The sequence below is a fragment of the Oncorhynchus mykiss genome, chromosome 19, assembly GCF_013265735.2.
Source record: "Oncorhynchus mykiss isolate Arlee chromosome 19, USDA_OmykA_1.1, whole genome shotgun sequence".
Lineage (NCBI taxonomy): Eukaryota > Metazoa > Chordata > Actinopteri > Salmoniformes > Salmonidae > Oncorhynchus > Oncorhynchus mykiss.
In genome coordinates this window covers 49,445,839-49,471,417 of record NC_048583.1, presented here as the reverse complement: position 1 = coordinate 49,471,417, position 25,579 = coordinate 49,445,839, and the positions used below count along the sequence as shown (strand labels likewise).

The following is a 25,579-nucleotide window of genomic DNA, read 5'->3' as shown; positions in this document are numbered from 1 at the left end:
AATGCATCATTCCAATATTTCCTAAAATTATTAATAAGATACTAATGATATAGACATGTATAAGCAATATAACAATTGGGAACAATGAGCGGATAAGAGGTAAGCCGTAATTTTGATTAAGACAAATGAGCTAGCTAAAATGGATGTATTTGTTCAGCACTTTTGAAACAGGCAGCGCAGAAATCAGAACATAGGCCGTTCTTACAGTATTCTCCCTGTACAACAAGTCAGAACCATAGGATAAATAAAGGGGGCATATAAACAGACAATGAAAGCACTTACAATATTCGATGATGACATTTCTCTGAAACAGGCTATAGGTTACATGTGCACCACCAAGTCAGAACAGTAGGATAAGTTCTGAGGGGGAGAGGAACAAAATTCTTACATACTGACCACACCGCCCACGTCACGTGCGCAAGCGTTGCAAAATAAATGTACACATACATGTTATTCAGTCATTGCACCCACACTGCTCGAGTCTGCGTAGCCAGGCGCTATAATAGAACGTGGTTCCATTTGGAACACTTGACGCACTGCAAGTCCAGCTCTCCCATCTCCTCATTGGTTTTTAGAAACATATACCCACGTGGGTGATTGAAAGATGAACTGAGGTCCACACTCAAGTCCAGTTGGTGGTGGTAACGCACCTTAAAGTTGGTTGCCATCCGCCATATAAAGTCCAAAGAAGAAGAGATTACTAGAAAGAACCCTTTTATCTGTGGATTAATTGTCAGTGTAGAGGATATTGTACATTTCAGGTAAAATAAAAACCCAATGTTTATATCCCAGGACAAATCAGCTAGCAACAGCAAGCTAGCTAGTTAAATTGACATAAATGTGTAATGATTTTTGACCTGTCCCCAAATTAATATAGTTGGTTCAGAGCTCGTTTTGATATTTCAACCTGCGTCAGGTGTGAGTGGACAAAATCAACATGCGCACAAGCGGTGTGTGTGTGTGTGTGTGTGACATATATATAAAATTATGAGCTAGAGCCCCACCTGCCCTGAATGACAGGTCACCAATGACTGGAGCACCCCTGCCTCCGGCCTGTCCTTTAAAAATGTAACAATAGAAGTATAAAGAGGGATCCTGCAAATGCAGATATGCCCACATGCAAGAACGCCCGGACAGCGGCCCGCAATTGCATCCTTCATGCTTTCAATGAGAATGACAGATCTATATAACACACATTTTTATGTGAATTGGTCTTCGCCAAAAAGTTACATATTGCAGCTTTAACGATGAATACATCCTATACAACAATAAATATTTATTTTTAATTATAATTGAACATTGTCTGTTCGGATGGGAGTTTCAAACCTCTGCCTCACACCGAAGAAATTATTCCGATTAATTTATATTGTCTCACAAGGGTATTTTTTTTAGAGAATCAGAGGGGCGTGCACTTTACCTGATCACGTGCAACATCCTTGGATTAATAGAAATTTCCTGATTTAGTCTCATAACTGCCTACTTTCGCTCTCACGGTAACTCGAAATTCCCACCAAAGGAAATCCACAATGTTTGTATTTTTTAAATGATTACATTTAACGCTACGTAACATTATCGAGAAGATAACGGGTTGATTCACTTAGAAACGAAAGTTTACTCGCGACAGCCAGCTGTCACTGTTGTTGACAGTGTGGATTATTTTGTTCGACGAGAACTGCAGACATGATGGCGTCTAGCTACAACGCCAAAGAAGAGGACAGACACCAGCCTGGTGCTACGGGCCATGTAGGCTCAGGAACTATGACAAATAAAATGCCGGACAACACTGCGTTCAAACAGCAAAGACTGCCCGCTTGGCAACCTATTTTGACAGCCGGCACTGTTCTTCCTGCTTTCTTTGTAATTGGTCTCCTCTTCATCCCCATCGGCGTTGGGCTTTTCGTGACGTCAAACAACATCAAAGAGTTCGAGGTAACGTTAGCTAACAATCCATAAAGTATAGGTACCATAGCATAGTCAATTCATTTTGATTGTGTATGGGTTAACGCTGTTGGCTAGCTAAACATCTTTCAGTTTGTCTGCTTTGAGTGTAATTGCTAGCTAAATTGACGCTAAGTGTTATTGATCATCTCCCTAATTTACAGATTGATTACACTGGTGTTGACATGTCAAGTCCGTGCTACAGCTGTTCTCAAAGCTACAGCTGGAACAACACAAAGTCATGTACCTGTTCCGTACCCTTCTCTCTGGATCAACCATTTGAGGTAAACTGAACATAACTTACAACTTGATTTACCCTTTTGGGTCCTCAAAGTACTGTATAATCACAATTAAATGTTTAGACAAGTCAATCGGTAATAACTGGACTGGAGGCATACTTAGTGTCCATTAGCTGCTCTATTTAGAAACACTTAACGGTCGGCCTCTATCCAGAATCAATCATTACTTTTTTACACCATTTCCCTGAATGTTATTTATTATGCACTCAAATAGATTTTACAGGATGATGTTATTATGTGAAGGAAATCCTTATTTAGACTCTCAGCCTCCTGCACTTTCATCTTGGAGTTGCAGCATTGTTGCAATGTCTTATGAAGGCCTATTCTCTCATCCGATGAATAACTAAACTAATTTATTACTCATTGATCTGAAATTCTTCCCCGACAGAGTAACGTCTTCATGTACTACGGATTGTCCAACTTTTATCAGAATCACAGACGCTATGTGAAGTCCAGAGATGACAGCCAGTTAAACGGAGATAAGACTTCTCTACAGGTATGGTACAGGTACACTAAATTGTGAGGGCGTAAGCTACATCTGTCAAGTATCACATTATACATTGAATAGATGTCGGCCTAATTGTTAGCTTTAAACATCCATTATTTTTACGCTGCACTGAATCTTCTTGGCACTCTTTACAGAGCCCCAGCAAGGAATGTGAGCCGTATCGCAGCAGTGACAAGCCTATTGCTCCATGTGGTGCTATCGCCAATAGCCTCTTCAATGGTAAGACTTGAGGGCGGAATTCACTTAACAAATAGTTGCCATTTTCGGTTCCGCAGTCTCTTAGTAACATTACGGCACACACCAATGCGCAACTACAAACTTATATAAAACTATTTACAGTGCATTCGGAAAGTATTCAGACCTCAGTTTGGCTGGGCAGCCATCTCTAGGAAGAGTCTTGGTGGTTCCAAACTTCTTCCATTTAAGAATGATGGAGGCCACTGTGCTCTTGGGGACCTTCAATGCTGCATTCGTTTTTTGGTACCCTTCCCCAGATTTGTGCCTCGACACAATCCTGTCTCGACGCTCTATGGACAATTCCTTCGACATGGCTTGGTTTTTGCTTTGACATGCACTGTCAACTGTGGGACCTTATATAGACAGGTGTGTTCCTTTCTAAATATAGTCCAATCAATTGAATTTACCACAGGTGGACTCCAATCAAATTATAGAAACATCTCAAGGATGATCAATGGAAACAGGATGCACCTGAGCTCAGTTTCGAGTCTCATAGCAAAGGGTCTGAATACTTATGTAAATAAGGCATTTCTGTTTTATTTTGAACGCATTAGCCAAAATATCTAAAAACCTGTTTTTGCTTTGTCATTGTGGAGTATCGTGTGTAGATTGAGGTGGGGGGAATGTTTTAATGAATTTTAGAATAAGGTAACGTAACAAAATGTGGAAAAAGGGAAGGGGTCTGAATACTTTACAAATGTACTGTAGATAAACGTCTACCTATTTGGACCAACCCTTGACTAGAGTTTTTGGAGTGGCTTTACTCTAGTTTGCCATGAAGCATCAGTGTTGGTCCACTATTTCAGAGACCAGGCTTGCTATTGACTGCCATGTATTTCTCATCAGACACTCTGGAGCTCTATTACATTGACCCCAATGGCTCCAGAACCGCAATTCCTCTGGTAAAGAAGGGTATTGCATGGTGGACGGACAAGCATGTCAAATTCAGGAACCCCAGTGGAAACAACAACCTCACTGTAGTTTTCCAAGGTGATTTGCATACCATGCAAAATGACACAACTACCTTGTAATAATCAAATTATCATGACTGACTTGGCCTTTTTCCTCCTTCAGGCACAAGCAAACCTGTGAACTGGAGAAAGCCTGTCTTTGAGCTGGACCCATCAGACTCTGACAACAATGGCTTCATCAATGAGGATTTCATTGTGTGGATGAGGACCGCTGCCCTGCCCACCTTCCGCAAGCTGTACCGCATCATCCAGAAGAAGCCCAACAACATGACCCCCACGTTGCCCCGAGGAGAATACATCCTGGAGGTCACCTACAGTATCCTTTTGAGAAAGACTGCAATACATCACAATCTAGAGATTCGTGGCAGGCATATGTTTGTATTGAGTGAACATTGCACATAGGAGACAGAGCCAAATGAGTTTGTGTTCAGTTATAAACCTATGTAGAGTACAATGCTTACTGTAATAAATCTTTATTCTCTTTTACCATTCACAAAGTCTACATAAGACACATAATTTTATCTTTAGAATCCTTGTGTCCAGATGTGCTGCTGTCATTTTCTTTAACCATGTGACCTCAGATTACCCCGTGCGGAGCTTCGATGGGAGGAAGCGCATGATTCTGAGCGCCATCTCCTGGATGGGTGGCAAAAACCCCTTCCTGGGCATTGCTTACATCACTGTGGGATCTGTCTGCTTCTGCCTGGGCTTAGTCCTCCTCAGCATCCACTACAGATATGGCAAACGTAACAGTGCAGATATTTCCAGCTGAAGGCCTTGCTCATATGGAGACCCTACCTCCTCCTCCCTCTGCATGCCTGGGTCTAGCCACCACTAGTTTGCCCTGCTCTGGACTGCTTGCTGATTTAGCCTGGATGCACTGCTCTTTGTTTGTTAAAATGTTTGTTTTGTGTTGTAATGTTAGCTCACTCATTCCCACCTCCAGTGGAAGGCTGCAGTCAGGTGTTTTTTCAGAAGGGTGATTATATATAATTTCAGCATGTTCTAGATATCTGTTGTAAAGAACTTACACCATTGCGGATTCTCGTGACAAAGGTCTGTTCTACACAATATATGTCTGTAATATTGTGCCCTCCTGAAAAAGGCCTGTGTGTGTGTTACACCCTGTAAATTAATGGGATGAGACACAAAAAGGCTCTGGAAGCTTAGGATACTGTGTCTTTGTACAAGATGACTGCTGAAAATGTTCTCTGTGGTTCTGAAGTACATAGTGTTTGTATTATCTTTTTATCGTATCTCAAAAGACAACATGTATATTATTTGAGCAATGTATGTTGTATGGCTTGATGGCACTATATTTTAATGTAAGTTCCACACACATATTATTCTGTAATATTTCCTGTTTGTGAATGTACTAATGTTTTTAATTTACATACCTCTGAGGCAATTTCAAACAGTTTTGAATTGGGGAAAAAAAGTTCATAGACATGTTGATTGTTTAAGCATATAAGCAGTTATTGATGTGATCGAAAAAATGTTCACTTATCGATTTTATTGCCGCTCAACAAAAGAGATCTTATTGAGATTGGTTTGTCAATGTTTAATCACATTTTTATTTTGATCAATTACTGTATTGGTCAAACTGGTTTTCTCTAGTATGGTATGTGTGAAATCCTATTTTGTCCTCTTAGGATACAGCCATAGCCAACTTGATCTGAAGGTTTTATGGACCAATGCTGTTGACGTTGTCTCTACAATGGAACTTTTTGACTTGACTATGAAAATGCATTTTAAAACATTTAACAAGCTTCATTTCAATGTTGACCAAATGCTATGCATTTTAAAAGTGTTACATTTGTTATGCAGTACTTGAATTTTTATTTAGGTTTTCTTTGTTTTTTAAAGCTAATTCTGCCCTTTTATTCTTTAATATATTGCATTGGATAATCTGCTGATATTTCAAAAGTGAATCAAATGTGAGAAATGATATTTGCAAGTTATTGATTGGTTTTTATTTCACTCGTCAATGTTAATGGAAATTAAATGTGAGGTGCACTCCTGGGTGTTGCCCAATGATGGAAATAAACCCTAGAATTTGCTTGCTATGTTTTGGCTAATGAGGGGCTTTGCAGCCAACGATCAGCTATATAAGTCCCACATACACGTAGGAATGAATGGAATTATAGAGTATTTAATTTCAAGGACAAAAGTACATATTGTATTGGGGACAGTAAAATGAGAACTTTCAAAATAAATGTTTATTTTTAGCTTACAGAATATGATTAAAGTATGCATTAAGCTGTCTGTAATAGAATAAATGTGACAAATAAATGTAGACATTAGTAAATGTATTTCTATAGCTTCCAAATTATTTTACAATGTGGGGGAGTGCCAAGATGGAGGTGTGGGGGCTTTAAAACAGCGCTCCCTGTCAGTCATTTAGTGTATATATAAAACTGGCATTGCCCCATACCAAGTTATTTCACACACACACACACAGGTATTCTATCACAATTTCCACATTTCAGAAGTTACTGACTCTCAGTTGCCAACTGAATGTCAGGCCAGGCTTCTCTAAATTTGAGCAGAGAACACACCAATTGCCAGTCACTTTCCACCATACGGGGAAACTGACTTTTTCCAGATTGGCAGCAACCACCTTCATAGACTACGGTGAGCGTTTCATCCCATGTAGGAGCTGCACCTACTTTTCACAATTCCGGGATAATATTGTCCGACCAATTTTCCAAGGTGGAAACTGTCAGTTTATTGAGGAATATACAGTACCAGTCAAGATTTGGACACACCTGATCTTTCAAGGGGTTTTCTTTATGCTTACTATTTTCTACATTGTAGAAAAATAGTGAAGACATCAAAACTATGAAATAACACATATGGAGCATGTAGTAACCAAAAAAGTGTTAAACAAATGTAAATCTATTTTTTATTCTTCAAAGTAGCCAACCTCTGCCTTGATGACAGCTTTGCACAGTCTTGGCATTCTCTCAGCCAGCTTCACCTGGAATACTTTTCCAACCTTCTTGAAGGAGTTACCACATATGCTGAGCATTTGTTGGCTGCTTTTCCTTCACTCTGCGGTCCAACTCATCCCAGACCATCTCAATTTGGTTGAGGTTGGGTGATTGTGGAGGCCAGGTCATCTGATGCAGCACTCCATCACTCTCCTTCTTGGTCAAATAGCCTTTACACAGCCTGGAGGTATGTTGGGTCATTGTCCTGTTGAAAAACAAATTATAATCAAATTATAATCCCACTAAGCGCAAACCAGAACTGTCATGTTCAAAACATATTGATACAACAGTAGCTAAGATTAGGAGAGGTCTGTCCATAATAAAGTGCTACTCTTCCTTCTTAACAACCCTATCAACAAGGCAGGTCCTACAGGCCCTAGTTTTGCTGCACCTGGACTACTGTTCAGTAGTGTGGTCAGGTGCCACAAAGAGGGATTTAGGATTAGGAAAATTGCAGTTGGTTCAGAATAGGGCAGCACAGCGGGCCCTTAAAAGTACATGGACAGCTAACATTAATGACATGCATGTCAATCTCTCATGGCTCAAAGTGGAAGAGAGATTGACGTCATCACTACTTGTTTTTGTAAGAAGTGTTGACAAGCTGAATGTACCGAGCTGTCTGTTTAAACTACGGACATCCCAAGGCCAGAACAGACTATGGGAGGTGCACAGTAGTACATAGAGCCATGACTACATGGAACTCTATTCCACATCAGGTAACTGATGCAAGCAATAGTATCAAAAAAAATGGAAAGGTAAAAGTACATCGTATGGAACAGCAGGGACTGTGAAGACACACACAAAGGTACAGACACACGCATACGTATACATTGTAATATTGTTGTATGGTGGTACTATACATTTTGTGTTGTACATTTTGTATTGTAGATATGTAGTGGTGTAATAATGTAATAATAATATGATGTACTGTTTTATCTTTTGCTTTATATTCAATGTTAGTACTTTAATGTGTTTGGGATCCCAGGAGGAGTAGCTGCTGACTTGGCACCAACTAATGGGGATCCCTAATAAATACAAATGTAAAATGATACAAAATATCTGATCGTTACACTAGCACCAGTCTACAAGGGTCCAGCCTTCACAAAAAGCAACCAATGAGCAGCGTGTGAACATATTGCAGCAATTTCCGGTCTTCTCTAGTTACTACAGCCACAAAGTCATAGTTATGGCTAAACCTCACCTCTTTCTATAATTGATCTTCTTAAAATCAGATTTGGAACCTAACCCTAATCACACTACTAACCGTATGCCTTACCCTAACTTTGAATTGAGATTTTGTTTTGTATTTTGTTTTCATACATTTGTACGTTTTGGGCTTTGTGGCTGTGGTAGCCTCAGCGTGATTCTGGGAGGTATGGCAACGCGAGACTATGGCTGTGTTAACAAGTGACAAAGATTATGGATTTTCTGACAAGATATGTCTCGCCGCCATAACAATGCGAGTCGTTGTCCACAAAGCGGCACAGCTGGATGTCCAGCTCCCGCCTATCCTTTCTTTGAATCGGTGGATACAATTTAAGGGTTTTATTGGCATGGGTAACATATGTCTACATTGCCAAAGAAAGTGAAATAGATAATAAACAAGAGAGAAATAAACAAGAAACAATGTACAGTAAACATTACACTCACAAACGTTCCAAAGGAATAGAGACATTTCATATGTTTTATTATAGCTTTATACAGTGTTGTAACGATGTGCAAATAGTTAAAGTACAAAGGGGAAAATACATACATAGAAATATAGGTTGTATTTACAATGGTGTTTGTTCTTCACTGGTTGCCCTTTTCTTATGGCAACAGGTCACAAATCTTGCTGCTGTGATTGCACATTGTGGTATTTCACCCAAGAGATATGGGAGTTTATCAAAATTGAATTTGTTTTCGAATTCTTTGTGGGTCAAATCAAATCAAGTGTTATTGGTCACATACACGTGCTTAAAATATGTTATTGCGGGTGTAGCAAAATACTTGTGCTTCTAGCTCCGACAGTAAAGTAATATCTACCAAGTAATATTCGACAAATACACAACACACACATCTAAGTAAAATAATGGAATTAAGCATATTTAAATATATGGATTGAGCAATGTCAGAGAGACATAGAATAAAATACAGTAGAATAGTATAGGATACAGTATATACATATGAGATGGGTAATGCAAGATATGTAGACATAATTAAAGTGACTAGTGTTCCATTTATTAAAGTGGGCAGGGTCTGTGTAATCTGAGGGAAATATGTGTATTTAAATGGTCATACTTTTGGCAGGAGGTCAGGAAGTGCAGCTCAGTTTCCACCTCATTTTGTGGGTGGTGTGCACACATTATTGTAATCGTTTTATTAATTTCGATGAGGGTTGGTGACGTCAACCGCCTGTATTCAATGGAGAGAGATGCTATGCTACTAGCCTTTGTGGAATAATTCAGACATAACTGTAAGGAATAAGTCATTGTTCTACCCCAGCTGGCATGAGAGGAATATGGACTTTGTTTTAGATGTTTTTTGACCACAAGGGTAATATTCTCACATATGAACAATTTATAACATTGATAGAGTTTCCAATACCTTTCAGAGAGTTTATTTCTGTGATTAAAGCCGTTCCCAGTGGTCTAACTACACGAATGAAAACTCATCTTAGCTTAGGTAATAATCACAAAGTTTATCCAGAACTCAGATTGGAAGGCGTGGGCTTACTTGAGAAATCTTGTTGTAATAAATATATAAGTAAAATTCTTCATTCACAAAACCAACTTACACCGAGAGGAAAGTTTTTCTGGAACATGCTTATTCCTGACATTGTCTGGAAAAATGCATGGTTAAGGCCTTACAAACATTGTATACCAAACCAAGTTAAGGAAGTACACTTTAACATTTTACATAAGATATATCCATGTAATTCTATGATATCCAAATTTGTGGCAATTGATGATATCTGCATTTTCTGTGAAAAAGAAGGTGAGAATCTGTCTCACTTGTTCTTTGAATGTAAATTTGTGTCAGAATTTTGGGAAAACCTTGCAAAATACTTATATACCATTATGAACACTAGCTATGTTTTTGACATGAAAGATGTAATATGTTACTATTGCAATGATAACAAGACCACTGAAATGATTGTGAATTATTTTATTATTGTTGCCAAATACTTCATACACAAACAGAAATTCCCAAATTCTATACCAACATTTAAAAAAAAAAATTATTGAATTGAACTATTTTATTAAAACATTAACCATTGTGAACAATAACAATAACATTTTTCTAAATCATTACAATAAGAATTTTTCAGAGTGATTACAATTGCACTATTTGTTTATATTTTTTTTAAATATTTTTTTTGTTTGTTTCAGTATTTTCTCGTTAATTACCTGAGTTCTGTTTTGTATGATGTAAGAATGTAAATTGTTGACCTGTATTTTGAATTAAAAAATAAATAAAAATGCTATGCTACTAGCCTCAATTTATGAATATGCATAGCCATCACGAGACAACTCCCATATAAAGGTGTTTTTTCTCAGCTTTGTCGGGATGTCACGTGTCCTACTTATATCAGTACACTCGTAACATGTTAAGCATTACGGAACTTCCATTTTATCAAATTAACCTCACTTAGCAAATAAGCCATTATTTTGGGGGGGGGGCCAAATTCAACTCATTGAGTTCCATACAAAAACTCCTTGCTTGGTGGGCGAAACAACGAAAAAAAACGCCACCTGCTGGAGGGAGACAGAGTTTCTGCCGAGTTGGGCCACTCTCACCGTCTTCCTCTCTAGTGACTGACAATTTATTCGCCATAAAGAATCTTGGGATATCACCGGAAGCACAAGTAGATAGGTTTTCAAAGTGTCCTTGTGCACTCACCTAGAAGTTTACCAAAATGTACAGACAATTTATGGTAAGCGTTCAATTATATATTCGACCAATTGTTATGTATTTGTGTACGCTATTCGATGTTTTATTTTTGGCTACTGCCGTTATCTGACATGCCTCCTCAAGTGAACTCTAAGCTACCGAGCTATGTTGCTAAGCTAGCGTGTAACGTTAACCGTTGACTAACTAGCCTTTTTGTCAGGGTAGTTGGCATACTAGCTAGCTATCACCTGATATTTTACACTTGCTTGACAGTCAAGTTAGCCTTCTGATCTAAACACACCTGTTTTTATACAGTAATATTGTTAACCTAGTGACACATGCTAGCTACTTGGTAAGCTAACCAAATGAGTAGTAAGTTATCTAGCTAACTACATAGTAGTTATTCAATCAGCTAAACCTAGCTTGCCACGTATTCTTTTCCACAGTCTTGAATTGTCATCCACAAGTGTAAAGGTCGCATAGGTTAGCTAGGAAAATTCTGACTAGCTCTATCTAACTATCCAAGTGTTGTAAAAGGTGGCGTTTGCACGTACACTTGTCATGTGAATGGCTATTTTTTGGAACAGGGTTTACGTCATCTGACACTTAAAGATGCGCTACGCAGAAATCGCCCCACTTTTCCTGGTTGCTAAAATTATAATAGTCCGCCTAATTTCAGGTTGTGACAAAACAAGCAGTCATTGTGTAAATAATAATTGTACCATCTAAACCGATATATATGAAATATATTTTCCATTACTAAAAATATTGTATATTCATCTGTTTGAAGCTGGTGTAGAAAACCGAAAGTAAAAGACGCAGAACCTTTAGCACGGGAAGCATAGACATAGCACACACAGAACAGATCTACCGCTTATTATACTTGCTTTCAACTTGAATGAATGATCTATAACTAAAATGTGAATTTGGTCAGGTAGCCCAGAAAGTTACATTGTAGCTTTAATGTATGTGTGTGGAGGATAATGGTGCTTTCAAGATTAATTGGGAACTTTTAGGTCAAATCATGGCGTCAATGATCTTCCCTTCGGAAAGCCGGAGCTCTAGAAAGATGCTAGAGTTTCCGACTTGGAATTACGAGTTGACGTTCAAAAATATGTTCCCCAGTCGGAGCTTGTTTTTCCCCCGACTTCCCAGTTGTCTTGGAAGTCTGAGATTTCCGAGTTACCAGTGGTTTTGAACACGGCATAATTTATGCTCAACTGTCTAGAATCACAGCTAGCTACATGGCTTTCTAATGGACCAATTCTGTTGGCTAGATCTGCACACATCGAGCCCAGGTAGGGGCGAGAAGAGGGACGGAAGCTATACCGTCACACTTGCACAGAGCCCTGACCTCAACCCCATCGAACACCTTTGGGATTAATTGGAACGCCGACTGCTAGCCAGGCCTAATCACCCAACATCAGTGCCCGACCTCACTAGTGCTCTTAGCAAGTCCCCGCAGCAATGTTCCAACATCTTGTGGAAAGCCTTCCCAGAAGAGTGGAGGCTGTTATAGCAGCAAAGGGGGGACCAACTCTATATTAATGCCCATGATTTTGGAATTAGATCTTCAACGAGCAGGTGTCCACATTCTTTTGGTCATGTATTGTAGCTAAAGCAAGGTTATTAGTTAGTGCACATGTAAATACTTCAGTAATCATTTACAGTTAATGTTTTTATTTTTCTGCATCTCTTCCTTGATCACCTATATGTTTAGAGACTTCAGCAGCTGTCCTGCCGGACTATCTCCAGTAGTGCCCGCAGACAAGTGGACAACATGGTCAAGGAGAAGCAGAAGCTGTTCCAGGTAAGCTCTGGGGCCAAGACAGGCAGATGGCGATGGAGTGGAAATGTGGAATGGAACACCTGTCTACCGAAGCTCAAATACTGTTTTTAAAAGTTGATAATTCTGTTCTGGTTTTGTTTACCTAATTTTGACAGTCAATATTTGTGTTCAATCTTGTTTGATTAGTAATGGTGCAGTAATGCTAAGGTTAAAGTTTGCACTTTATTCTCAGGTTCTGGAAACATAATCTTATTTTCCCACCATTGTAGCCTGAAAGATAAGTATTTATGATGTTTGCTCATAGGTTCACTCTTAGTTTGGGCTGGGCTGACTAATTTTGCATGCAGCGTGATATGCAAACAGCTGATACAAAATGAGACTTTTGATATCAGTGCTTTGCTGAATCTTGCATAACACCCAGAGGATGTCCATTGCCCTGCTTTAAAATTGTGCATCGCCCCATGGACGTGCCCTGCTTTAAAATTGTGCATCGCCCCATGGACGTCCCGGTCGTGGCCAGCTGCGACAGAGCCTGGGCTCGAACCCAGAATCTCTGGTGGCACAGTGCCTTAGATCACTGTGCCACCCGGGAGGCTGCTTTTCTGCAATTTGTTGTTGATTTTCATCTTAGCCTAAGAATTTCCTGATCCTTTTAAGGTCATAATGTTCATGGTAAGTGTTTCCGTTTGTATTAGGTTAGGCTGTAATATGTCCCAAGTAGAACTTTGCTTTCCAATAAGTATAAATCTTTTAAAAACGTTTACTTGTTTTAATTGCAGTTATAAACATCTCACAAAATAATTGGGGCTATTGTAGTGCAGTGTGTGTTGATTAATGAAATATTCAACATATTCAGGTGGTGCAAAAGTGCTTAGACCATTTTAAAATACAGCCACCACCCAGACCGAACCATTTAGTTTGTGGTTCATATATGTTGCTATGAAGGGCTTCTTTGCGTACTTCTAAATATAATTTATAGGCTAATTTCCTCTTCTTCCTGTTTACACAGGCAGATAACGGGATACCAGTCCATCTGAAGGGAGGAGCCAAGGATGCTGTTCTGTACAGGGCAACGATGGCCCTTACAGTCTTTGGTAAGTATGCATTACTTGTTGTACAGCCCTGATATGACCCTCCTTGAATGTAACATTGATTGTAAGTGCTAATGGAATTTTTACGGCATATGATCAAATAATATAGATCAGGTCTAACTACAAACAGTGGAGTCAAATACCAGTTTCACATTTCCTGCTATTTTTTTTTATTTGACCTTTATTTAACTAGGCAAGTCAGTTAAAAACAAGTTCTTATTTTCAATGATGGCCTAGGAACAGTGGGTTAACTGCCTTGTTCAGGGGCAGAACGACAGATGTTTACCTTGTCAGCTCGGGGATTCGATCTTGCAATCTTCCGGGTCTAGTCCAACGCTCTAACCACTAGGTTACCTACTGCCCCTATGCCTGTTATATAAAACATCTTTCTCCTCTCTTCACAGGAAGTGGATTTGTCGTGTATGAACTCCTCAATGCAGCAATGCCCAAGAAGGCATGAGTGCCCTTATCCATTTCCATCCCTAAATGAATCTTCTCTGTGGTACAGATGTATGATCTGGGAGATTTCTTTTTGTCCTGTCAATAATGCCAATTTGTTTCATGCATGGGATCAATATTTATTGATTGTTCAATGAATGTACCATAGAGAATAAAACAACCACAATACAAAGTCTTATCCATGTGAATGTTCTCATTTCAAAATCTCAATACATCTGATATAAAGAGTTATTCTGTATCTAAAGTAAATAAATATGTATACTTTGTCTATAGCAATTCTGTTTTTAGCTGTGATTGTGTACATGAACCAATAGATAAACCATTATATGGGACAAAAGCCCCTGGGCCTATAGGATAATGGTTACTTCTGTGCATGTGGTTGACTTTCAATGCTCTGCCCAAAATGTATTTCCTGCTTTTAAACACTAGAGGCCCTCACTGATCATGAAATGTGGGACATTTTGCCATGTTTACAATCATCCCAAGAGGTGACACTGCCTCAATGAAACCCAAGCTGTTCAAGGTTGTTGATATGGGCTACCCAGTGGTGTAGTAGTGGGTACGCTCAAATTTAGCTAAAAAAATATCAAAACAGTGAAGGCACCCCATGTGGAAAAGTTGTGAGAAACAGTGACATACACTCTGAATGACCTAAAATTATGAATCCCATATGGGTCTTTCACAGTCAGGCCAACCCAAACTGTACTGTGCAGTAGACTAATAGTATGCCTACAACAGATGACTGAGTCAGAAATTCACAGGTTTCAAACGTTCCACATCGCTTTTAAATTATTCTAATTTTTTTTTACAGAAAAACAACATTGTATGTTTTAAGTCCATAACAATGCTTAAACCACACCAGGAGACCAATTTTGAGGTTGGACAAATCGAATAAATTTGGATTTATTAGAGTAGTTACCCTTTAATTCAATTGTTTGATTAGAGGTGTTTCTGTAGCGCATGAGAATGAGTTTGCTAAAGTAATGGCCACTGGATTGATGCAAATAATCATATGATTCTGAGTGGGCATGGGCTACTTTATACCTACATTTAATAGAGAAGGTTTTTGGGAAAGCCTTTTCATCTACCAGAAGACAGTAAGACCTATTATTAACATCGCTATATTTTTCCCGTTCCTTAATTGTTTTAAACCTGGACGTTTTACTTCATATTATGAAGCATGTCTTACCTTGCTTCAAAGTAGCCTATAGCCAAAACCCCACCGTAGAAACGTGGAGGCAATTCTTTTTATAGACTTACTCGTATGTGTTCCCCTGTTCTATTGGTTTATGACAACGGTTTTTCATTGTATAGCAGCTAAATGCATTATCCTAATCATATTATCAAACCATGATAGTTGTTGCATCTTTAAGTCCCTCCTCCTTCTAACGGATATTTCCATATCTGTCCGCTTGCGTGTGCATTTTTTTATGGTGTTTTCCCGCTAATTGCATTTTGGAATATCCATGCATAGGCCAACTGCAGTGTGAACATTGCTGTCCCTAAAATGGGAATAAATAATAGTTTATCAATATTTTAAGCTAGACATTCCTATCCTTTCCATCAGTCCTATTAATTTATACGGCGTATACGTCCACTACACCACTTTGATACGTATCAATGGGGGTTAAGAGGTGGATAAGAAGAAGAAAATAAGTGGGTATACCCTCCGATACACCATTGGGACTACCTGTCCCGTACAATTACTTAATCAAGTGAAATTGTACTAAATAAGTTATATATTTTATTGTTTGCAGTTGTCATTAAATGTAGGACCGTGTCATTGTGTTTTAAAATCGGTGGAATTGTATGTGTACAAGTTACCCGCATGTAGTCTAGGTTGCCCTGGCGACTGCATATATTCTCAGAGAGATCCACAAGAAAATCCACGAACGAGTCGTTTGGATAGTAAATTCAGCTGGTTTTTATTGATTGAACAAATACGTTCACTGAAATAGTAAGTAGACCATTTTTTAAAACCTAATATAGCCTACATTTGAATTTCCTCAGGGTGGCTATATAGACTGTTATATACTGGCTATATAGACTGTTACTCACATTATCCCTGTTAACCCGTTATAGGCACTTAAGACAGAAGATCGTGATGTGCCAAAGGAATGCAGAAAAGAATGCACTTTCCTGAAGTGTATTCCCACTGGTGGATGTTTCACATATCAAACCATGGCAAGGTTTACCGGTGGACTTTCGTAAGAGTTTACGGCGGTAAAATGAGATTTGGGAACAGCCCCCTATTAAGTAGAAGATTGTGGAAAGATTCTACCCACTTGGACAGAGACTTCCTTCTTGTACATCTGCTGTTGGAGCTTCCAGTAGCCAGCTAGAGGAGAGAAGGGTATACCCAGAGCTCCTAAAAGTTATCTATTCGTAAAAGTTATCTTCAACGAGACTGCATTTACATTTTTTGATTTTATTCTGTCAGAATTGACCAGGTGAGCTACAAATATTTTATTTTATCCTGCTGTTGATTAGAAATAATTCAAAATTCATACAAAATAAATGCCTTTCAATGAATAAGACATTGTGCTAATCTGTATGTGCTATTTATGCACATTTTCAAAGACCTGGATACAGGAACGCAAAGATTAATTTATTTCTGGGAATAACTGCAAGATTAGTGATTTTTTTCGCGGTCGGTTAATTATTTAGGTTATAGTTTGTCCATAAAGAAACACGTCTATGTTGGATTATTTCTGGACCCAGTGTGTAATCAAGAATTATACTGTATGAGAGTATGCGCATCGAATGAGAATAGTTTAGCCAAAGTAATCAATATATTAGTTGATAATTGGTAAAACTTTACTTTAAAGCAATGATACATTTGCTATTGGGCATATTGTTTTGGCAAAAGTTTTTTATTCTACATAATATATATACTTTTATAATCTATGAGCCTAACCTATACAACAGGTTTAATTATGATTACATTATTTATTAACAGTGAGTGAACGAAATCAATTTTTAGACTACTTATGATTAATAACGAATATAGTTCAGAAAAAAAGTGATTCTATTTTTTGAGATAACCGTGCATAAAGTGACAGAAGTTATGTCGTTAAATAGGCCTACTTTTTTCTCTCTTTTCATTGAACCAAATTTTGCCAGACAGTGGTTTAGGTAAATTCCTCCACTGGCAGATGCCCTTTCAGTCAGGCAAATGTAATCTATTCCCTTTCAAGGGCTCGTGACTTTCTGGCCACTCTCATCCCAACGCTACACTAAATGGGTTTGAAAATTTGATTGCAACTCTCTTCTCAGATTGATTCATGTGCTGCTGACCCATAACGTATGAAAATGAAGATAAGGCTGTCGCTGGCCGTGGCTGCCTTTGTTGCTGTGTTATTCTCCACAGTTGAAGCTCAAGGTAAATGTCCCTTCCCCCTATCCCTCCTGTCAAACCTTTTCATATACCCTCCAACTCTCTCTCTCTCGCTCTCTTTCTCTCTCTCTCTCTAGTTGTTTGATTACAGTGTTTAGGATGTAGGGGTTTTATTGTGTGTGGACCTACTATCACATGGAAACAACCCTAATGCATTGTACAGTATGATTAATAAAATGATACCCAGTTATGTGTGTATTGTGCTTGATTTGACTTGTCCTGAACCTCGTCTCTTGTTCTGTAATGTGTTATGAGTTATTTCAGAATAGTTACAATTGCATTTACTCAATCCTGGTACATGTATGTAATATATTCTAAATTAGTTTTTATAATTATGATAGGACATATACAAACTCTGTCATGAAACCAAAATCAGGACATGTCTCCAGCTATGCCAATGAGAAATCAGGGACTCTGGTATTATGTCGTCAACAGTCATCTGTAATACCCAGTATGTGACATTACTGTCTCAACAGTTGGATCTGACTTTTATGTTGATGTCAGAGTCCTCACAGGGCTCTGAAACCATCATGTGTAACCATAGTCGTATTGATGTTATGGTTTGGTAAAAGAATCCAGGACTCAATAGTCATTCCTTCATTGAAAATTAGATAGGATTTTTTATTTATTTTCCAATGATGTGTTCTAAAACAAAAGTACACTAAAAAGAAGTAAAACTAAAATCATTTCATGGTTTAGTTATTCCCCTCTGTAATTATGTCAACTAAAATGAAGTTTACATTAGCTGTTCTAGATTTGAGTATTTCTCATATTTCGATCGCCAAACAAAATAAGTGGTCATGACATGATCATTTGTAGAAATGTGAGATCATAGTTTCAATATCCCTGATGTTCAAAACGTGAAAATTCAATTCTTATGTTTTTTGAAGTGAAAAAACATTTTCAGACCAAAGACAAAAACCCAAAATGGAAAGTTCATATTATTTCCCCTGAAAGCTTTTTTGGGGAGTCCGATGTCTACTCCCATATATCTTCACTAACGGAATGGAAATATGTAATATGAGAATCGCAAATTAATCCTCAGACAGGGCAAAGACAAAGATAATGTGGCATTCTCGAAAACGTTGAGTTGCGATCCATATGGAAAGTTCATTTGTAGTCATTTTTGTCAGTACATGTTGCGAAATTACTTTGGCATCCCTTCTGCCTCTTTTGGAGAGTCATAGCTCTTTCCTCTGAATGACTGACTGGCTGTAGACTAAGGTTACTGACAGTAGCCAGAGTCTGGCTTATGGGAAAGGCAGAGGTGTCCTCTGGTCAACCACGCCTGTTGAGGGAACTCGACCGAAAAGATATCCACCAATGTTTATTGGCATTATTTTATATCTTCAAAGCTTTTTTTCAATGTCTTGTTTTAGAAAAGTATGTTAAAATGCAAGATGAGAAGATTGAACAGAAAATGTGCGCAGTAACAACTCTGTAACAACTGTGTTTCCAACTACTTACGACTTTTTCTACAACAATGCTCAAACAGCTTGAGCAAAGTGACACAGCTCTTTACTCTTGTGAGTGAAAACAACCTCCCTACCCACTTTCCTTACCCAACGTCCCCCTCCATCTCCCCACCTCCCCTTTACTCAACACCCCTCCCTACCCACTTTCCTTACCCAACGTCCCCCTCCATCTCCCCACCTCCCCTTTACTCAACACCCCTCCCTACCCACTTTCCTTACCCAACTTCCCCCTCCATCTCCCCACCTCCCCTTTACTCAACACCCCTCCCTACCCACTTTCCTTACCCAACTTCCCCCTCCATCTCCCCACCTCCCCTTTACTCAACACCCCTCCCTACCCACTTTCCTTACCCAACTTCCCCCTCCATCTCCCCACCTCCCCTTTACTCAACACCCGTCCCTACCCACTTTCCTTACCCAACTTCCCCCTCCATCTCCCCACCTCCCCTTTACTCAACACCCCTCCCTACCCACTTTCCTTACCCAACTTCCCCCTCCATCTCCCCTCCCCACCTCCACTTTACTCAACACCCCTCCCTACCCCCAAGTGGGTTTATTTATTCTTGTTCAGAGACTTTCTTGGAGACATGAGGGGAGCTTTCCCGGGCCCCCTGAATTGATGTCAGGTTGGTGATCCTCTTTTACTGTGTACCAATAGCAGCTTAGTTCAGGTCCTAGTTGTTTTCCGCCTGTGCATTCAGTGTGTCCTGAGCTGTGGCTTTCTCAGTGGGTATTTTACAATGATATTCTTGCATCCCATCCCACTGCCCCTCCTCAAAAGCTTGCATGCCACCCACCTGCTGACATGGTCTGCAAGGCCAGCCTTGGCATGTATGTCTTCATCACATACTCATCATCATCATGGACTATAGTATGTAGCATATAAGAAGTGCCTATACAGACATAGGCTAGAGGAGGAAAAGGCACTCCTACAGCACCTCACTTCGTAGATGTTAAGACTCTTACATTCTCACAGTTCTAGCTATCTTGTTATTCTGTTTACCATAAAGTACATGTTTATATGTCCAAACACTTTTGTTTCCCATTTAACTGTACTCACATAAAGGTGAAAGGTCACTCAACACTCAGCTGATCTAAATAGGTTGCATGTGAACCCCAACTGAGGAAGAATATCATGTTAAAATATCTTTATTATCTCTGTGTGTGGTCCGTCATGTACATGGAAACTTTCATCCAATTTGTCAAGTTGTTCTAAACAACTTTCTCATGTACATGTGCATGGTGCCGTGGCAGCCAGCTCAATGTGGACACGTGTGTTGTTGTCAGATTGCATCTGTTGTTTTATTTTTTATTTTTTTCAATATATTTGTAAATGATTTTCCTCTGTATCTCAACTCTCTCTTCATTTTGTCTGTGTAAGGCAAGCAGTGTCCCAGCACATCATGCCATGCTGTTCACTCTGCCAATGAAAAGAACGTACACAACAGTCTCCCGTGACACATTGTGTATTCTTTTTGCAAGGTTTGCAATGGATTTATGCCAATGACTTGTGCTAGTCTCTAAATATACAAATAGTTTGTCAAAATATGTATATATACTCTGTATATATAACATGTGTTAAAATCAGCAAATGCCATCAACATTACCTGGCAATCTTGACTCCATTGTATAATCAATAATGTTGGAATGAAAATGTTGTTGTACTTGTGTGTTGTTCCAATCAACTCCATGACTTGAGAGCAACCTGTTGGTGATGGTTGGTTGGGCATGCGTGGTAATGACTGCACTCAGCATGTATTGGATGGTTCACTCAATGTTTGTCCTTAGGGGAGTTTTATGTGGAGTTGGTCTGTATTAATGTTGTTTACTCCAGACTTCCGGTGCTTGAGTTGCTGACTAGGGTCACCTGGTTGTGCAACTCAAACAAATGCCATTTTGTTTTCCAAAATGGCTTCTCACACTTTTTAAATGTTGTTGTAAGTTTATTTTTTTGTCACATTTACCATGGATGTGGGTTTTTGTCTCCCTCAACAATGAACGTCTCAACTTCAGTCATGAAGTGTTTATCGTTGGGCTAAATGTGAATGCTTGATATAAAATGCCTTGCTGAAATACTTGATCAACACTTATATACTCATACCCATGTTTTGCTCACATGTAAGTTAACATCAGTTCCTCTTTTGTTTGCAGTGGAGCCCCCCTCAGACTTGAAATTTAAAATTCTAAATGAGAACACAGTGCAAATGTCATGGAGAAAACCATCGCAAAGGATACAAGGCTACAGAATACAAGTTGTATCGGATACAGGTTCGTATTTATTGATCTCAGCAGTTAATTGACGTTTGCCTTACTAGTTATAGCCTTTCATGCCAAGCTGAATGATAATTTGCACCAATGCTAATGGCAACCCATTCTCTATATCCCAGATGAACCAGCCAAAGAGTTTAACCTCTCTGCCACTGCTACAAAGACGTCTATCCCAGACCTGACTCCTGATCTGGACTACTCAGTGTCCATCCACTCCTATGATGGCACAGAGGAGAGTATACCCATCTTTGGCCAGCTCACTAGTAAGTGCTCAATATTCAAATCAAAACAAATGTGTCTCCTGCACCAAATACAACAGGTGTAGACCTTAAAGTGAGATGCTTAAATGACTTAAAAATAAGTTGAAATGTAGCAAATAATTAAGGAGCAACAATAAAATAACAGTAGCAAAGCTATATACAGGGGGTTCCTGTACAGATGGTTCCGGTACAGGGTCAATGTGAGGGGGCACCAGTTAGCCGATGTAATTGAGGTAATATGTACATGTAGGTAGAGGTAAAGTGACTATGCATGGATTATAAACAGGGAGTAGAAGCAACGTAAAAATGTGGGGTGGGGACAATGCAATTAGTCCTGGTAGCCATTTTATTAACTGTTCAAGAGTCTTATGGCTTGGGGGTAGAAGCTGTTAAGAAGCCTTTTTGACCTAGACTTGGCGCTCCGGTACAGCTTGCCGTGTGGTAGCAGAGAGTCTATGACTAGGATGGCTGGAGTCCTTGGCAATTTTTTGGGCTTTCCTCTGACACTGCCTGGTATAGAGGTCCTGGATGGCAGGAAGCTTGGGCCCAGTGATATACTCTGATGCTGTTACAAGGTTAAAAATAACTTGTGTGAAAAGTCAGATGCCTTTCCCAAAAGCCTGATGTGGACTGATATCAAAAGGGTTTAACCTCAGATCAGATCACTCAGCCATAGGAACAATGGGCCAATTACATAGTTTCAAGCCTCCAGCTGTCTATGGTGTAGCTGCCAAGTGAGATGAAAAACATACGATTTTTAATGGAACAAATGAGAGTCTATTGCGTTAGCTTCTAGACACATCAGAAGAAGGAAATCACATTTGATTATTGAAACGAATAATTTATAGCTAATGAACCAGGAAAAATATGTTTATATGTATGTGGTTGATATCTCATTGAAGAGGCTTGATGATGTGTTGATTGTCTTTGATTTATACATGGCCTATGGCACACAGGATGTCATGATAACAGTTCAAGTTCTCTTGTGTTTCAGTTCAATCCAGTAACACAAGTGGAACAGCAAGGAGACCTCAGACTTCAGATGCAATCAGTAAGTATGTTTATCTCAATGTCAACCAATCCCCTCTATGCCCATTGCCTGTCCACATAGCTGTACCATTTTTTCCAGTACATTTTTTGTGTTTGTCCATGAACTTCCATCATAATCATAATAGTTTTCCCTGGAATATTTTCCTCAGCCTCAAATACCCCTTCTGTACTGATGGGTTGTCACAGTGTGAGCAGACAGGTGGACCGACAGTGGCTGAGAATGTACACTGTAATTCGTAATTGAAAACAGTCTTCACATTGAGGCAAACGGGTTCCTTTTGGGCTCCTATAATCCAATGAGTGGGATGACGTCACTGTCATGCCAACTCGGTGTATGTCCGTCCTTTAAATTAAATGTTGAAAGAAGTGGAAAGGATTACTGCTCTGACCAGAAGTCCTTTTACTGGAGTTCTTTGCCTCTCCATGTGTCCAGTCTGTGGATTGACAGGGAGAAACACTTACTTTTCCCCACCATGTACAATTTGGGTGGAAATTGAACCGGAAGTCCCGAAAACAAAATCTGGTAGAACGCTCTTACCGCTCTCACAATTGACCTAATTGTCCTGCTAAATCGGTAGAATATATTATGTTTTATCAATAAATCTTCAAAAGGTGAGAATAACAAGATGTGAGAAGCACATATGCATAAAGAGTCAAATAGACCTATGGGATCTAAGATTCAAGACATTCATAGAAGTCCTGCGAATTATTGCATCTTGGATGTTCCAGAGAATCTGATGGATCTGTGTTTTAAAAACCCACTAGGGTTTGAAAACATAAAACCGAACAATACCGTTGAAAGTTTCAGTGATTATTTGGTCCATAAAAACACATTTTTGTCTTCATGACTGTTGGAATATCATCTGTCAGATATTTTCATTAGAGTACCACAAAGGTGCACCAATCTGTCAGATTGTGTTCAGACAATTAATTGTGTTGCCTCTCTCCACCCCTCCAGAGTGTTCAGTTAATGCCATAGCAGACCTAGTCTTCCTGGTGGATGGCTCCTGGAGCGTTGGCAGGGAAAACTTCAAGCATATCCGCAGCTTCATCAGTGCCTTGGCTGGTGCCTTCGACATCGGAGAGGACAAGACCAGGGTGGCCGTGGTCCAGTACAGCACAGACACCCGCACCGAGTTCGCCCTCAACCGCCACTCCAAACGAGGGGAGCTTCTCAAAGCCATCAACACCCTGCCTTACAAGGGAGGAAACACCATGACAGGTATACGTGATTTGTGTGACTTAACATCCTACTTGGACGTGTTTGATCCCTTACAGCATGGATAGCCTGTAGATCATTTGTAAATTCTTGTAGGACCGAATCCTAACTTGAGATCTGTGTGTGTAACTAGAACATTGGTGCAAATCTTCCATTTTATGTTCTGTTTCCGTGCTTGTTCTCAAGGTAGATTTCCGCCCACAGACAATAAATGTTGTCTTACTCTGAAAGATTTTTGGTAACACTATTTTCTTAAAGGTAAATTATGTTACACTCTGTCTCTAGGGGACGCCATGGACTACCTGCTGAAAAACATCTTTACGGAGGCGGCTGGCGCCAGGAAAGGCTTTCCGAAGATAGCCATGATCATCACAGACGGAAAATCCCAGGACCCAGTGGAGGAGTATGCTAAACGACTCAGGAACATTGGAGTGGAAATATTTGCCTTAGGTACTGCTCTTTCTTGAGAACATCCTTATAATGCTTTTAGTTTGTGTGTGCCTGGAGATTCTGTAATGGCTGATGTTCAGAGTACTCCATTTCTCAGGCTAATTTGTAAGATGTTTTTCACAATGTAGGCATCAAAGGAGCAGATGAGGATGAACTGAAGGAAATGGCCTCAACTCCCCACAACACACATGTCTACAATGTTCCTAACTTTGATGTGATCAAGGCAGTGCAGAAAAAGCTCATCACTCACGTGTGCTCCAGTGTGGAAGACCAGCTCAACTCTCTAGTGAGCGGAGATGATGGTAAGATATTTAGATGATGGTAAGACGTTAAAGATGATCGTAAGACATTCTAGATGATGGTAAGACATTAAAGATGACGGTAAGACATTATAGATGATGACAAGACATTATAGATGATGGTAAGACATTATAGATGATCGTAAGACATTCTAGATGATGCTAAGACATTAAAGATGACGGTAAGACATTATAGGTGATGGTAAGACATTGTAGATGATGGTAAGACATTATAGATGATGGTAAGACATTAAAGATGATGGTGAGGCATTATAGATGATGGTAAGACATTAAAGATGACGGTAAGACATTATAGATGATGGTAAGACATTGTAGATGACAGTAATACATTAAAGATGATGGTAAGACATTAAAGATGATGGTGAGGCATTATAGATGATGGTAAGACATTAAAGATGATGGTAAGACATTATAGATGATGGTAAGACATTATAGATGACGGTAAGACATTATAGATGATGATAAGACGTTAAAGATGACGGTAAGACATTAGAGATGATGACAAGACATTATAGATGATGGTAAGACATTATAGATGATCGTAAGACATTCTAGATGATGGTAAGACATTCTAGATGATGGTAAGACATTATAGATGATGGTAAGACATTAAAGAGGATGGTGAGGCATTATAGATGATGGTAAGACATTAAAGATGACGGTAAGACATTATAGATGATGGTAAGACATTGTAGATGACAGTAAGACATTAAAGATGATGGTAAGACATTAAAGATGATGGTGAGGCATTATAGATGATGGTAAGACATTAAAGATGATGGTAAGACATTATAGATGATGGTAAGACATTATAGATGACGGTAAGACATTATAGATGATGATAAGACATTAAAGATGACATTATAGTTGATGGTAAGACATTAAAAATGATGGTAAGACATTATAGATGACTGTAAGACAAGTAAAGATGACGGTAAGACAGTAGAGATGATGATAAGACATTATAGATGATGGTAAGACA

At 39.2% G+C, this 25,579-nt stretch overlaps 3 protein-coding genes across 5 annotated transcripts in view; all 3 read left to right on the top strand.

Annotated features, from left to right (window-relative positions):
- The first annotated feature begins 1,428 nt into the window (after positions 1 to 1,428).
- Positions 1,429 to 6,261, top strand: LOC110498060 (cell cycle control protein 50A). The gene is made up of 7 exons (XM_021574624.2): positions 1,429 to 1,929; positions 2,103 to 2,222; positions 2,626 to 2,733; positions 2,880 to 2,964; positions 3,829 to 3,972; positions 4,057 to 4,269; positions 4,535 to 6,261. The coding sequence occupies exons 1-7, from the start codon at positions 1,681 to 1,683 to the stop codon at positions 4,723 to 4,725; spliced, it is 1,110 nt and encodes a 369-aa protein (XP_021430299.2). The 5' UTR covers positions 1,429 to 1,680; the 3' UTR covers positions 4,726 to 6,261.
- A 4,396-nt stretch (positions 6,262 to 10,657) lies between these two features.
- LOC110498059 (cytochrome c oxidase subunit 7A2, mitochondrial) lies at positions 10,658 to 14,336 on the top strand. Its single transcript, XM_021574623.2, has 4 exons — positions 10,658 to 10,862; positions 12,540 to 12,629; positions 13,618 to 13,702; positions 14,104 to 14,336. Exons 1-4 carry the CDS (start codon positions 10,845 to 10,847, stop codon positions 14,157 to 14,159), a joined length of 249 nt encoding a protein of 82 aa, XP_021430298.1. The 5' UTR covers positions 10,658 to 10,844; the 3' UTR covers positions 14,160 to 14,336.
- A 1,674-nt stretch (positions 14,337 to 16,010) lies between these two features.
- LOC110498058 (collagen alpha-1(XII) chain) overlaps positions 16,011 to 25,579 on the top strand; it is an 88,501-nt gene continuing 78,932 nt past the window's right edge. Inside the window, exons 1-9 of one of the 3 annotated variants that reach the window (XM_036954994.1) lie at positions 16,011 to 16,115; positions 16,241 to 16,608; positions 17,435 to 17,540; positions 21,182 to 21,298; positions 21,418 to 21,561; positions 22,553 to 22,609; positions 23,567 to 23,830; positions 24,113 to 24,277; positions 24,406 to 24,579. In XM_036954994.1, coding sequence (XP_036810889.1) covers positions 17,465 to 17,540; positions 21,182 to 21,298; positions 21,418 to 21,561; positions 22,553 to 22,609; positions 23,567 to 23,830; positions 24,113 to 24,277; positions 24,406 to 24,579 — 997 coding nt within the window. In that variant the 5' untranslated portion in view covers positions 16,011 to 16,115; positions 16,241 to 16,608; positions 17,435 to 17,464. The remainder of the gene's footprint in view (positions 16,116 to 16,240; positions 16,609 to 17,434; positions 17,541 to 21,181; positions 21,299 to 21,417; positions 21,562 to 22,552; positions 22,610 to 23,566; positions 23,831 to 24,112; positions 24,278 to 24,405; positions 24,580 to 25,579) is intronic. The other 2 variants (XM_036954993.1, XM_036954995.1) reach the window with 2 other exon arrangements.

Excerpts from the sequence above, each read along its gene's own strand:
- LOC110498060 (XM_021574624.2), top strand. The coding sequence starts at position 1,681 with ATGATGGCGTCTAGCTACAACGCCAAAGAAGAGGACAGACACCAGCCT. Across the intron at positions 2,965-3,828 it reads CGCCAATAGCCTCTTCAATG|ACACTCTGGAGCTCTATTAC; the intron begins GTAAGACTTGAG and ends ATTTCTCATCAG. Across the intron at positions 3,973-4,056 it reads CCTCACTGTAGTTTTCCAAG|GCACAAGCAAACCTGTGAAC; the intron begins GTGATTTGCATA and ends TTCCTCCTTCAG.
- LOC110498059 (XM_021574623.2), top strand. Across the intron at positions 12,630-13,617 it reads AGAAGCAGAAGCTGTTCCAG|GCAGATAACGGGATACCAGT; the intron begins GTAAGCTCTGGG and ends CTGTTTACACAG. Across the intron at positions 13,703-14,103 it reads GATGGCCCTTACAGTCTTTG|GAAGTGGATTTGTCGTGTAT; the intron begins GTAAGTATGCAT and ends CTCTCTTCACAG.